Genomic DNA, 13571 nt, shown 5'->3' with positions numbered 1-13571 from the left:
AAAGTTGGCAGCCGCCACGCGAGGTTCCCGAAAACTGTGGACACGTGACCAACGCCAACGAGAAGTCGGCCCATCGGGGGCAGAGCAATGGGAAGGGCCTCAGGTGGCATCCTCAGGCTGTCCCGACGGCCTTGAGGGGCGGAGCATCCAAAAAAATGGCACCGCCCCGATTGCGGCCTAAAAAACGGATTCTCCGGCCAATCAGCGAAACCCGCCCCAAGTGCTAACGCCAACGGAAAATACGTGGACTTTTACTGGGGGGGGGGGGGGGGGGGGGGGGGGGGGGGGGTAGATTTGTTAGTGCTCTTTGGGGGGTTTAAACTAATTCAGCAGGGGCATGGGAACCTGGATTGCAGTTTTGGGGTACGGGAGATTGAGAGTATAGCGGTCAGGAGCACAGATTAGACTTCGCAGGAGGGTGCCAGTGTTCAGGTAGGTGGTTTGAAGTGTGTCTACTTCAATGCCAGGGGTATACGAAATAAGGTAGGGGAACTGACAGCATGGGTTGGTACCTGGGACTTCGATGTTGTGGCCATTTCAGAGACATGGATAGAGCAGGGACAGGAATGGTTGTTGCAGGTTCCAGGGTTTAGGTGTTTTAGTAAGCTCAGAGGAGGGGGCAAAAGTGGGGAGGTGTGGCGCTGCTAGTCAAGGACAGTATTACGGTGGCAGAAAGGATGCTAGATGGGGACTCTTCTTCCGAGGTAGTATGGGCTGAGGTTAGAAACAGGAAAGGAGGTCACCCTGTTGGGAGTTTTCTATAGGCCACCTAATAGTTCTAGGGATGTAGAGGAAAGGATGGCGAAGATGATTCTGGAAAAGAGCGAAAGTAACAGGGTAGTTGTTATGGGAGACTTTAACTTTCCAAATATTGACTGGAAAAGATATAGTTTGAGTACATTAGATGGGTCGTTCTTTGTACAATGTGTGCAGGAGGGTTTCCTGACACAATATGTTGACAGGCCAACAAGAGGCGAGTCCACATTGGATTTGGTTTTGGGTAATGAACCAGGCCAGGTGTTAGATCTGGAGGTAGGTGAGCACTTTGGAGACAGTGACCACAATTCGGTGACCTTTACGTTAGTGATGGAAAGGGATAAGTATACCCCGCAGGGCAAGAGTTATAGCTGGGGGAAGGGCAATTATGATGCCATTAGACAGGACTTAGGATGTGTAGGTTGGAGAAGTAGGCTGCAAGGGTTGGGCACACTGGATACCTGGAGCTTGTTCAAGGAACAGCTATTGCGTGTTCTTGATAAGTACGTACCAGTCAGGCAGGGAGGAAGGGGTAGAGCGAGGGAACCGTGGTTTACCAAAGAAGTGGAATCTCTTGTTAAGAGGAAGAAGGAGGCCTATGTGAAGATGAGGCGTGAAGTTTCAGTTGGGGCGCTTGATAGTTACAAGGAAGCGAGGAAGGATCTAAAGAGAGAGCTAAGACGAGCAAGGAGGGGACATGAGAAGTATTTGGCAGGTAGGATCAAGGAAAACCCAAAAGCTTTCTATAGGTATGTCAGGAATAAAAGAATGACGAGGGTAAGAGTAGGGCCAGTCAGGGACAGTGGTGGGAAGTTGTGTGTGGAGGCTGAGGAGATAAGCGAGATACTAAATGAATACTTTTCGTCAGTATTCACTCAGGAAAAATATAATGTTGTGGAGGAGAATGCTGAGACCCAGGCTATTAGAATAGATGGAATTGAGGTGCGTAGGGAAGAAGTGTTGGCTATTCTGGACAAGATGAAAATAGATAAGTCCCCGGGGCCTGATGGGATTTATCCTAGGATTCTCTGGGAAGCCAGGGAAGAGATTGCTGAGCCTTTGGCTTTGATTTTTATGTCATCATTGGCTACAGGAATAGTGCCAGAGGACTGGAGGATAGCAAATGTGGTCCCATTGTTCAAGAAGGGGAGTAGAGATAACCCCGGTAACTATAGGCTGGTGAGCCTCACGTCTGTTGTGGGTAAAATCTTGGAGAGGATTATAAGAGATACGATTTATAATCATCTAGATAGGAATAATACGATTAGGGATAGTCAGCATGGTTTTGTGAAGGGTAGGTCACGCCTCACAAACCTTATCGAGTTCTTTGAGAAGGTGACTGAACAGGTAGACGAGGGTAGAGCAGTTGATGTGGTGTATATGGATTTCAGTAAAGCGTTTGATAAGGTTCCCCACGGTCGGCTATTGCAGAAAATACGGAGGCTGGGGATTGAGGGTGATTTAGAGATGTGGATCAGAAATTGGCTAGTTGAAAGAAGACAGAGGGTGGTGGTTGATGGCAAATGTTCAGAATGGAGTTCAGTTACGAGTGGCGTACCACAAGGATCTGTTCTGGGGCCGTTGCTGTTTGTCATTTTTATAAATGACCTAGAGGAGGGCACAGAAGGTTGGGTGAGTAAATTTGCAGACGACACTAAAGTCGGTGGAGTTGTAGACAGTGTGGAAGGATGTTGCAGGTTACAGAGGGACATAGATAAGCTGCAGAGCTGGGCTGAGAGGTGGCAAATGGAGTTTAATGTAGAGAAGTGTGAGATGATTCACTTTGGAAAGAATAACAGGAATGCGGAATATTTGGCTAATGGTAAAATTCTTGGCAGTGTGGATGAGCAGAGGGATCTCGGTGTCCATGTACATAGATCCCTGAAAGTTGCCACCCAGGTTGATAGGGTTGTGAAGAAGGCCTTTAGTGTGTTGGCCTTTATTGGTAGAGGGATTGAGTTCCGGAGCCATGAGGTCATGTTGCAGCTGTACAAAACTCTGGTTTGGCCGCATTTGGAGTATTGCGTACAGTTCTGGTCGCCTCATTATAGGAAGGACGTGGAAGCTTTGGAACGGGTGCAGAGGAGATTTACCAGGATGTTGCCTGGTATGGAGGAAAAATCTTATGAGGAAAGGCTGATGGACTTGAGGTTGTTTTCGTTAGAGAGAAGGTTAAGAGGTGACTTAATAGAGGCATACAAAATGATCAGAGGGTTAGATAGGGTGGACAGTGAGAGCATTCTCCCGCGGATGGAGGTGGCTAGCACGAGGGGACATAGCCTTAAATTGAGGGGTAATAGATATAGGACAGACGTCAGAGGTAGGTTTTTTATGCAAAGAGTGGTGAGGCCGTGGAATGCCCTACCTGCAACAGTAGTGAACTCGCCAACATTGAGGGCATTTAAAAGTTTATTGGATAAGCATATGGATGATAATGGCATAGTGTAGGTTAGATGGCCTTTAGTTTTTGACTTCCCATGTCGGTGCAACATCGTGGGCCGAAGGGCCTGTACTGCGCTGTATCGTTCTATTTTCTATGTAAATTGCCCCTTAATTGGAAAAAATTAAATTGGGTATTCTAAATTTAAAAAAATAAATATTGCCGCTGTACCTGCACCGATTCCGCTACTGGAGAGGGGCTAGACCGGTGCCACTTGGAACACCATTGATTCCAATGTAAAACAGTGCAGAATTCGCCATGTCCGTGATCGACACTCGCAGGGCTGACAAGGACATAAACATTACATTCCACCCCCACACACATTTATTGAAGCCAAAAAGATGGGAGTTTGTGCTGTAGCGGGCTGTCAGCAGCAGGCGCAGCTGCATAGCTGCCTTGTCGGCTGCAGTAATGGTGTTGCATACCTGTCCACCCCGACCCCACAGCCCTACTCCTGGCCAACTCCACTACTCCCCCGGCTCTGGCAGAAGCCCCCTGGTCAGCGGCAGGACTGTCAGCGAAGTTGGACACTGTCTGTATGCTCTCTCTCTCTCAGCAGCCAACAAGCCAGGTTCACGAGTTTTGAAAGCACAAATGCTTTCCGCGCCGTCAGGAACTCGGCCAATCTGAGGCGGAGAATGACGCGTGGGCCCACTAACGATAAGCAAACAGGGTTTAAAGTACGCGAGGAGTGAAACGCATTAATGCCATTTGCGAGGTGACAGAATATCTCAATTTAGCGACAAACTAGCACCTGCCGCGGTTTTAGCGTCGCAAACTATTCTCCGTCAGATCGCACTTTCCGATTTCAGCGGCAGCTAATGGAGAATCCGGCCCACTTGTGTCACACGTCTGGGTCATCAAAATCACATGAGTGAAGGCAACTGCCTCCAGGAAAGGCAAACACGCAAATGCCGGCCTGGACTGATTCCCGCCCCTGTGAGAACATAAGTGCTGTGTTTGGGGATGGGGGCGGGACTTTCACCTCTTCCAACACTTGCCCAACTATGGAGTAAATCCAGTACACTTAAAGCCTTTTCCGGAATGCAAAGCATAATCCTCCATCATTTTCGCCAACTCCAGCGTGATGCCACCACCAAACACATCTTCCCTTTACTCCCTCTGTCAGCATTCCGCAGAGACCGTTCCCTCCGAATTAATCTAGTCCACTCCCCCACCATACCCAACGCCTCTCCCATCACCCATGGCACTTTCCCATGCAATCGCAGAAGGTGTAACACCTGTCCCTTTACCTCTTCCATGCTTAACATCCCAGGCCCAAAACACTCATTCCAGGTTAAGCAGCGTTTCACTTGCACCTCTTTCAATCTGGTCTATTGCATTCGCTGCACCTAATGTGGTCTCCTCTATATCGGAGAGACCAAACGCAGACTGGATGATCGCTTTGCTGAGCGCCTTCGGTCTGTGCGCATCGACAAAAAGGATGAGAATTTTATAACAAAGGCATGGATGAGGGTCTGGCAGCAGATGGCCGAGGCAGGGGCATAGTTCGGCCATGTTAAAGAGGTGTAGATAGGTGGCCTTGGTGGTCACATGAATATGTAGCTAGAATCTTATATTGGGGCAGATTTGACGTTGCTCGACATTTTAACACAAGACCCTGCTCCAATATCCACATGTCTGGCCTTGGCCGGCTGCTACGTTCCAGTGAAGTTCAACGCAAACTGGAGGAACGACATCTCATCTTTCCAGTTAGGCACGCTACAGCCTTCCGGTCTCAACATCGAATTCAACAACTTTAGATGATTAGCTCTACATCACCTCGATCTCTTTGTTTCATTTTAATTGTGTTTTACCATTTCTTTCTTGTCTTACTTTATATAAATCCCCCGCATCTTATCCCATTTTCCTTATCTTTTCATCCTTTCCCCTCCCCCACATCTACATCTGTCACAGTTTATCCTCTGATGTTAGTTTCTCTGCCGTTTGGCCTTTCACACCTTTTGTTCTCTCTGGGGCCTGCCATTAGCACTCTTTTCCCTTGGTTTCTGTGTCCATTAGCACTCTGCTCCCTTGGTTTCTGTGATATGACTCATCTTTCATTCTCTCAAGCCACAGTATAAATATTTCCCTCTTTCTAAGTCTTTTAGCTTTGACAAAGATTCACCTGGAATCGAAACATTAATAATAATCATATTGTCACAAGTAGGCTTTAATTAAGTTACTGTGAAAAGCCCCTAGTCGCCACATTCTGGCGCCTGTTCAGGGAGGCTGGTACAGGAATTGAACCCACACTGTTGGTCTTGTTCTGCTTTACAAGCCAGTTGTTTATCCCACTGTGCTAAACGAACTTTAGCTCATTTCTCTCCCTACAGGTGCTGCCAGACCTTTTCCTGTATTTTCTCTTTGGTTTTCCGGAAGGCCATTGGGCGAGAGCAGTTCCGATCGACACCAAAAGTCGGCCGGGATCTTCCGCCCCTAACGAAGTCAATGGACTTGTCTGGCTGGCTGGCTCGCTCGATGCGGCAGGGCCAGAAAACCTCCCCCCTTTAACTCGTTTCTGTCCTCCCCAGATGCTGCCTGACTTGTTGAGTAGCTGCTGCGTTTCCACCTCACGAGATCCGGCCCCCGGCGGGCCGGTGCCAAAAAGCCAGTCAGAGTGAGGGCGCCGCTCAGGTCGGCTGCACCAACACCGCGGCCTCAACTCCCTCCCCGGCGACCCCGCAGAGAAGCGGCCGCATTTCGGCGGGCCATGTTCCCGCCGCAAAGGCCGCGGTGCGCCGCTTCCAAAGGTTTCGGCACTTACTGTTCGGGAGGCGAACGTCGCACAAAGAACAGCGGTAACCACCGCGGGCCAGCACCTCGACGTCCGGCTCACCCATGCTCCAGCCGCCTCTTGCCTTTGTGTACGGATAAACCTCTGGCGGCGCGAATTCATCGACCCCCCCCCCCCAAAACGGGCAGCGTGTCACCATCTACTCCTTCCCCCAGCGCCCGGGTAAAGCTTCCGCCCCGCAGGTCACAATGCTAAACGCTGGAGGAAGCTCGCGCGGTTCAGAGCCTGGATTTGAATCTTAACTGCGGAGAGGCGCATCACTTACTGCCTGCTGCACCACACACAAGGTGCCAATGTATCAGCCCGCCACACAGGGTTTGATAGGAAAAATAAATCCCTGGAGCTCGAGCATTTCTGTTTAAAAGTGTAACTATTTTTAACTTCTGAGAACCAGAAGACTTATTGACTGTCCCAAATAACTTGTTTCAAAAAAATACCAGAAGCGCTGTGATACCTTGCGCTGTGATGGACAACTTTGAAAATACTTAGTCCTTTTTCCTGAAAACACAGGATAAGAACTAGGAGCAGGAGTAGGCCATATGGCCCCTCGAGCCTGCTCTGCCATTCAATGAGATCATGGCTGATCCTTTATGGACTGAGCTCCACTTTCCCTCCCGAACACCATAACCCTTAATCCCTTTATTCTTCAAAAAACTATATATCTTTATCTTGAAAACATTTAATGAAGGAGCCTCAACTGCTTCACTGAGCAGGGAATTCCATAAATTCACAACCCTTTGGGTGAAGAAGTTCCTCCTAAACTCAGTCCTAAATCTACTTCCTCTTATTTTGAGGCTACACCCCCCTAGTTCTGCTTTCACCTGCCGGTAGAAACAACCTCCCCGCATCTATCCTATCCCCTTTCCAATTTTATATGTTTCTATAAGATCCTTCTAAATTCCAACAAGTACAGTCCCAGTTTACTCAACCTCTCGTAATCCAACCCCCTCAACCCTGGCATTAACATAATGAATCTCCTCTGCACACCCTCCAGTGCCAGTATGTCCTTTCTCAGGTGCAGTAAGAAGTCTTACAACACCAGGTTAAAGTCCAACAGGTTTGTTTCAAGTCACTAGCTCCTTCCTCAGATGAGCTTCTTCCTTCATTCACCTGAGGAAGGAGCGGTGCTCCGAAAGCTAGTGATTTGAAACAAACCTGTTGGACTTTAACATGGTGTTGTAAGACTTCTTACTGTGCTCACCCCAGTCCAATGCCGGCATCTCCACATCATGGCTTTCTCAGGTAAGGAGACCAAAACTGAACACAATACTCCAGGTGTGGCCTCACTAACACCTTATACAGTCTCAGCATAACCTCCCTAGTCTTAAACTCCATCCCTCTAGCAATGAAGGACAATACTCCATTCGCTTTCTAAATCACCTGTTGCATCTGCAAACCAACTTTTTATGACTCATGCACTGACTAGGACACCCAGGTCCCTCTGCACAGCAGCATGTTTTAATATTTTATCATTTAAATAATAATCCCTTTTGCTGTTATTCCTACCAAAATGGATAACCTCACATTTGTCAATATTGTATTCCATCTGCCAGACCCTAGCCCATTCACTTAAATTATCCAAATCCCGCTGCAGACGTCCGGTATCCTCTGCACGTTTTGCTTTACCACTCATTTTAGTCTTGTTTGCAAACCTGAACCCCAACTCCAGATCATCTATGTATATTGTGAACAATTGTGGGCCCAACACTGATCCCTGAGGGACACCACTAATCGCCTACCAGAGAAACACCCATTAATCCCCACTCTTTGCTTCCTATTAATTAACCAATCCTCTATCCATGCTAGTACTTTACCCTTAACGCCATGCATCATTATCTTATGTAGCAACCTTTTGTGCGGCACCTTGTCAAAAGCTTTCTGGAAATCCAGATATACCACATCCATTGGCTCCCCGTTGTCTACCGTACTGGTAATGTCCTCAAAACATTCCACTAAATTAGTTAGGCATAGCCTGCCCTTTATGAACCCATGCTACATCCGCCCAATGGAACAATTTCCATCCAGATGACTCGCTATTTCTTCCTTGATGAAAGATTGCAGCATCTTCCCTACTACTGAAGTTCAGCTAACTGGCCTATAAGTACCCTCTTTCTGCCTACCTCCTTTTTTTTTTTAATAAACAATTTTATTGAGGTAGTTTTTGGCTTTATAAACAGTTACAGACATCATCAGAAAGGAAGCAAAAAAAGGCAAAAATGTGCAAACATCCACGTACTTTCAATACTTCCATCGTACCGTATTGCACAAGCCCGCTCCCCTCCCACCCGTACTACCCGCCATATTTTCCCTCCTACTCTACTCTACCCCCCCCTCCCCCCACCCCCCTGCTGACGCTCACTCTCCCGCAAAGAAGTCAATAAATGGTTGCCACCTCCGGGTGAACCCCTGCACAGATCCCCTCAAGGCGAACTTAATTTTTTCCATCCCCAGGAAACTTGACATGTCCGCAAGCCACCACTCAGTCTTCGGGGGCTTTGAGTCCCTCCACGCCAATAATATTCGTCGCCGGGCTATCAGGGAAGCAAAGGCCAGCACATCGGCCGCTTTCTCCCCCTGGACGCCCGGGTCTTCCGAAACCCCAAAAATTGCCACCCCTGGACTCATCACCACCCTTGTTTTTAGCACCTGGGACATGACCCCCGCAAATCCCTCCCAGTACCCCCTCAGCTCGGGGCATGCCCAAAACATGTGCACATGGTTCGCTGGTCCTCCCGCGCACCTAGCGCATTTGTCCTCTATCCCGAAAAATTTACTCATCCGAGCCACCGTCATATGGGCCCGGTGAACGACCTTAAATTGGATCAGCCCGAGCCTTGCACATGTCGCGGTCAAGTTTACCCTACTCAGGGCCTCTGCCCACAGCCCTTCCTCCATTTCCCCGCCTAGCTCCTCCTCCCATTTAAGTTTCAGTTCCTCTGTCTGGGACCCTTCCTCCCTCATGAGCACCTTATAAATACCCGAGACTCTACCCTCCCCTTCGTCCCTCCCAGAGACTATTCTGTCTAGGATCCCCATTGGCGGGAGGCGCGGGAAAGATGGGACCTGTCTACGAATAAAGTCCCGCAGCTGTAGGTATCTAAAATCATTTCCCCTTACCAACCCAAATTTCTCCTCCAAGCTCCTCAAACTCGCGAAGCTCCCTTCCAGGAACATATCACCCACCCTTCCCGCCCCTGCTCGCCGCCATACTCGGAACCCCCCATCCATACTGCCGGGGGCAAACCGATGGTTGTCGCAGATTGGCGCCCAGACAGACGCCCCCATCTCCCCCACATGCCTCCTCCACTGGCCCCATATCCGCAGGGTCGCCACCACTACCGGGCTGGTGATGTACTTGGCCGGCGACAGCGGTAGAGGAGCCGTGACCAGGGCTTCCAAACTGGAGCCCCTGCACGAAGCCGCCTCCACCAGCTCCCAAATAGACCCCGTACCCACCATCCACTTCCTTATCATAGCGATGTTGGCCGCCCAGTAATAATTGACCAGACTCGGCAACGCCAGCCCCCCCTCGCTACGGTTCCTCTCCAACATTGCCTTCTTCACCCGCGGAGACTTTCCCGCCCAGACAAAGCTCATGATCAGCCCGTTAACTCTTTTGAAGAAGGACTGTGGGATAAAGATCGGGAGGCACTGAAAAATAAACAAAAATCGAGGGAGGATTGTCATCTTTACAGTCTGCACCCTCCCTGCCAGCGACAGCGGGAGTGCATCCCATCTCCGAAACTCTCCCTTCATTTGCTCCACCACCCTGGCCAAATTTAACTTATGCAGCCTGCCCCAGTCTCGTGCCACCTGGATTCCCAAATACCGGAAATTTTCCTCAACTAACCTAAACGGTAGCCCTCTCAATCTGTTCTCCTGGCCCCTTGCCTGTACCACAAACATTTCACTCTTGACCGTATTTAATTTGTATCCTGAGAACTGGCCGAACTCCCTCAGCATTCCCAGTATAGTTCCCATCCCGGCCACTGGGTCCGACACGTACAGGAGCAGGTCGTCTGCATAAAGAGAAACCCTATGTTCAACCCCGCCCCTCACCATCCCCTTCCAACCCTCTGCGGCTCTCAGCGCAATCGCCAGCGGCTCTATGGCCAGCGCAAACAGCAGCGGGGAGAGCGGGCAGCCCTGCCTGGTCCCTCGGTACAACCTAAAGTACTCCGACACTTCTCTGTTGGTCCTGACGCTGGCCCTCGGGGCCTGATATAATAATTTGATCCAATCCACCAATCCCTCCCCGAACCCAAACCGTCCGAGCACCTCCCATAGATATTCCCACTCCACCCGGTCAAAGGCCTTCTCGGCGTCCATAGCCACCACTACCTCCACCTCTCTACCCGCCGGGGGCATCATTATCACATTGAGCAATCTCCTCAGATTGGCCGCCAGCTGCCTACCTTTCACGAACCCCGTTTGATCCTCCCCAATCACCTCCGGTACACAGTCCTCCATTCTACCCGCCAGTACCTTTGCCAGGAGCTTGGCATCTACATTAATCAGGGAGATTGGCCTGTAGGACCCGCACACCTCCGGGTCTTTACCCCGCTTTAATATCAGAGATATGGTGGCTTGAGACATCGTCGGCGGCAGGGTCCCTCTGTCCCTTGCCTCATTGAAAACCCTCGCCAAGACCGGGCCCACCAGCTCCGAGAACTTCCTATAAAACTCTACTGGGTATCCATCCGGCCCCGGGGACTTCCCCGACTGCATGGCCTTTAGGCCCCCCAATACCTCCTCTACTCTAATCGGGGCCCCCAGCTCTTCCACTCGCCCCCCCCCCCAACTGTTGGGAATGTTAACCCATCCAGAAACCTTTTCATCCCCTCCGGTTCTTCTGGCGGCTCCGAAGTATACAGCTTACGATAGAAGTCCCGGAATACCCTATTCAATTCTGCCGGATCCTCCACTTTGTGCCCCCCCTCGTCCCTCACTCTACCTATTTCCCTGGCCGCCTCCCTCCTCCTAAGTTGCTGCGCTAACAGTCTGCTAGCCTTTTCCCCATACTCGTACACCACTCCCCTCGCCTTCCTAAGCTGTTCCACGGCCCTGCTCGTGGATAGTGCCCCCAGTTCCGCCTGTAGCCTCTGCCTCTCCCTGAGTAAAACCTCCCCCGGGGACTCCGCGTGCTCTTCATCTATCCGGCCCATTTCCCTGACCAATCTATCCATCTCTGCCCGGTCTGCCTTGGCTCTATGGGCCCCAATTGAAATCAGCTCCCCCCGCACTACTGCTTTTAGCGCCTCCCACACGGTCGCCGCTGAGACCTCCCCAGTTTCATTCACCTGCAGGTAATTTTTTATACATTTCCGAAGCCTCTCGCAGATCCCCTCCTCCGACAGCAATCCCACATCTAGCCTCCATTGCGGGCGTTGATAACTCGCTCCCCCTAACTGCAGGTCCACCCAATGCGGGGCATGGTCTGAAATGGTAATTGCTGAGTATTCCGTGTTCTTTACCTCCCCCCTACAGTCCCTGCTTAGCACAAAGAAATCTATCCTGGAATATACTTTGTGGACGTGCGAGTAAAACAAGTAGCCCCTTCCTGTTGGCTGTCCCTCCCTCCAGGGGTCCACTGCCCCCATTTGCTCCATAAACCCTTTCAGCTCCCTTGCCATTGCTGAGAGTCTACCCGTTCTGGGACACGACCGATCCAAAGTCGGGTCAAGGACCATGTTAAAGTCCCCTCCCATTATTAGCCTGCGAGAATCCAAGTCCGGGATCTTCCCCAGCACTCTTTTAATGAAGTCCACGTCATCCCAGTTCGGGGCATATATATTCACCAGCACCACTCTTCTCCCCTCCAGCCTGCCCCGTACCATCAGGTATCTGCCCCCCCTGTCTGCGGATATGCCCTCTGCCTCAAATTGCACACGCTTGTTGATCATGATTGCCACCCCTCTGGACTTCGAGTCCAAGTCCGAGTGGAAGACCTGGCTAATCCAGCCCTTCCTTAGCCTGGTCTGGTCTGACACTTTCAGATGTGTCTCCTGCAACATAATTACGTCCGCCCTCAGGGCCCGCAAGTGCGCGAACACCCGCGCCCTCTTAACCGGCCCATTCAGTCCCTTGACGTTCCAGGTGATCAGCCTGGTCGGGGGGCACATCCCACCCCCCCCACCCCGCCGGTCAGCCATAGCCTTTCTCGGGCCGGCCCCTGACCCGTGCGTCGCGCCCTTCCTGGCCCGCCCTATAGCTGCCTCCACCCTCGACCTCCTTTCCAGTGCCTATTTCAAGTCCCTCTCCCGTCAGCAGAACAACCCCCCCCTCCCCTAACCCCATCTCCCGATACCCCCACCCCTGCCATCTACTGGCTATAGCTTTCCCCCCCATCTGACTTCCTTGACTAGCCAATCTGCTAGCCCGGTGACTCAACACTCCGGCGCCTTCCTGTCCCATTCCCCTTGTTTCCCCGCCCTCCTCCCCACCCACTGGGGCAAGCCGGCTCCAGTGTCTTCCGCGAGCTGCACAAAAAGCCCAAACAGAAAAAAAAGGGAAAAAACATAGAAAAAAGAGAAAAAGCACATAAATGTCCATGAACAAAGGAAAGAGTCTCAAATGTTCCACTTGGCCCCATTGGCCCAGCAAACCGTTGAGCAGCAGTCCAGGCACATTCGGCGTTCCTCCCCACAGAAATCCTCGGGCCCTAACTCGCGTCCTTGGGGCCTCCTTTCGGGACCAGCCCCAGGTCCCTCACAAAATCCATCGCTTCTTCGGGCGCGGAAAAGTAGTGGTGTTGACCCTGGTGCGTGACCCATAGCCGAGCTGGGAACAGCAGACCAAACTTCACGTGCTTCTTGAACAGCACCTCCTTGACATTCTTAAAGGCTGCTCGCCGCCGAGCCACCTCCTGGCTTAGGTCCTGATAGATGCGGAGCACACTGTTATTCCACGTGCTGCTCCTGGCGCTCTTTGCCCACTGCAGCACCCGCTCCTTGTCCACGAACCTGTGGAACCTAATCACCATTGGGCGGGGGGGTCCGCCCAGCCGCCCCTGCCTTGCCTGCACCCTGTGTGCCCCCTCCAGCTCCAGCGGTCGCGGAAAGGCTTCGGCCCCCATCAGCTGCTTCAGCAGGTCTGCTACAAACGCTGCAGCATCAGCTCCCTCCGCCCCCTCCGGGAGGCCGACCATCCTCAGATTGTTCCTGCGGACTCTATTCTCCAGCTCCTCCACTCTGTCCAGCAGTCTTCTCTGCCGCTCTTTCAGGCCGTCCACTTCTAGCGCTGCAACCGTTTGCGCATCCGCCTGCTCCTCCACCGCTTCTCCCAGCTCCTTAACTTTAACATCCTGGGCGTCCAGCCTCTGGTTCAGCTGATCCACCGCTTTCTGGATTGGGTCCAAGCTGTCCCGCTTCAGCGCTTCAAAACTGGACTTCATTACCTGGAGCATGTTATCCAGCGCCAGCTGGATTGCTGAGTCCGGGTTCCGTGTGTCCGCCATCTTAGGTCCCAGGTAATTTTCTTCCGGTCCTTGTCTCTGTCCCTTTTTCTCCTTCTTCTTCTGCCTTCTGGAATCCCGCTGTTCCATATGCCGCAGCCCGCTCCTCAGCGCCTCCGCTGCCG

General features: G+C 51.5%; 1 protein-coding gene across 2 annotated transcripts in view; it reads right to left on the bottom strand.

Annotated features, from left to right (window-relative positions):
• tut1 (terminal uridylyl transferase 1, U6 snRNA-specific) overlaps positions 1 to 6221 on the bottom strand; it is a 32199-nt gene extending 25978 nt beyond the window's left edge. The window contains exon 1 of one of the 2 annotated variants that reach the window (XM_038778819.1): positions 5964 to 6221. In XM_038778819.1, coding sequence (XP_038634747.1) covers positions 5964 to 6095 — 132 coding nt within the window. In that variant the 5' untranslated portion in view covers positions 6096 to 6221. The remainder of the gene's footprint in view (positions 1 to 5963) is intronic. The other variant, XM_038778818.1, reaches the window with a different exon arrangement.
• Between the last annotated feature and the right edge of the window lie 7350 nt (positions 6222 to 13571).

This window comes from Scyliorhinus canicula, chromosome 19, assembly GCF_902713615.1.
Source record: "Scyliorhinus canicula chromosome 19, sScyCan1.1, whole genome shotgun sequence".
NCBI classification, from domain to species: Eukaryota; Metazoa; Chordata; class Chondrichthyes; order Carcharhiniformes; family Scyliorhinidae; genus Scyliorhinus; species Scyliorhinus canicula.
Note: the sequence above shows the minus strand (reverse complement) of the source record. Positions and strands in the feature narration are given on the sequence as shown.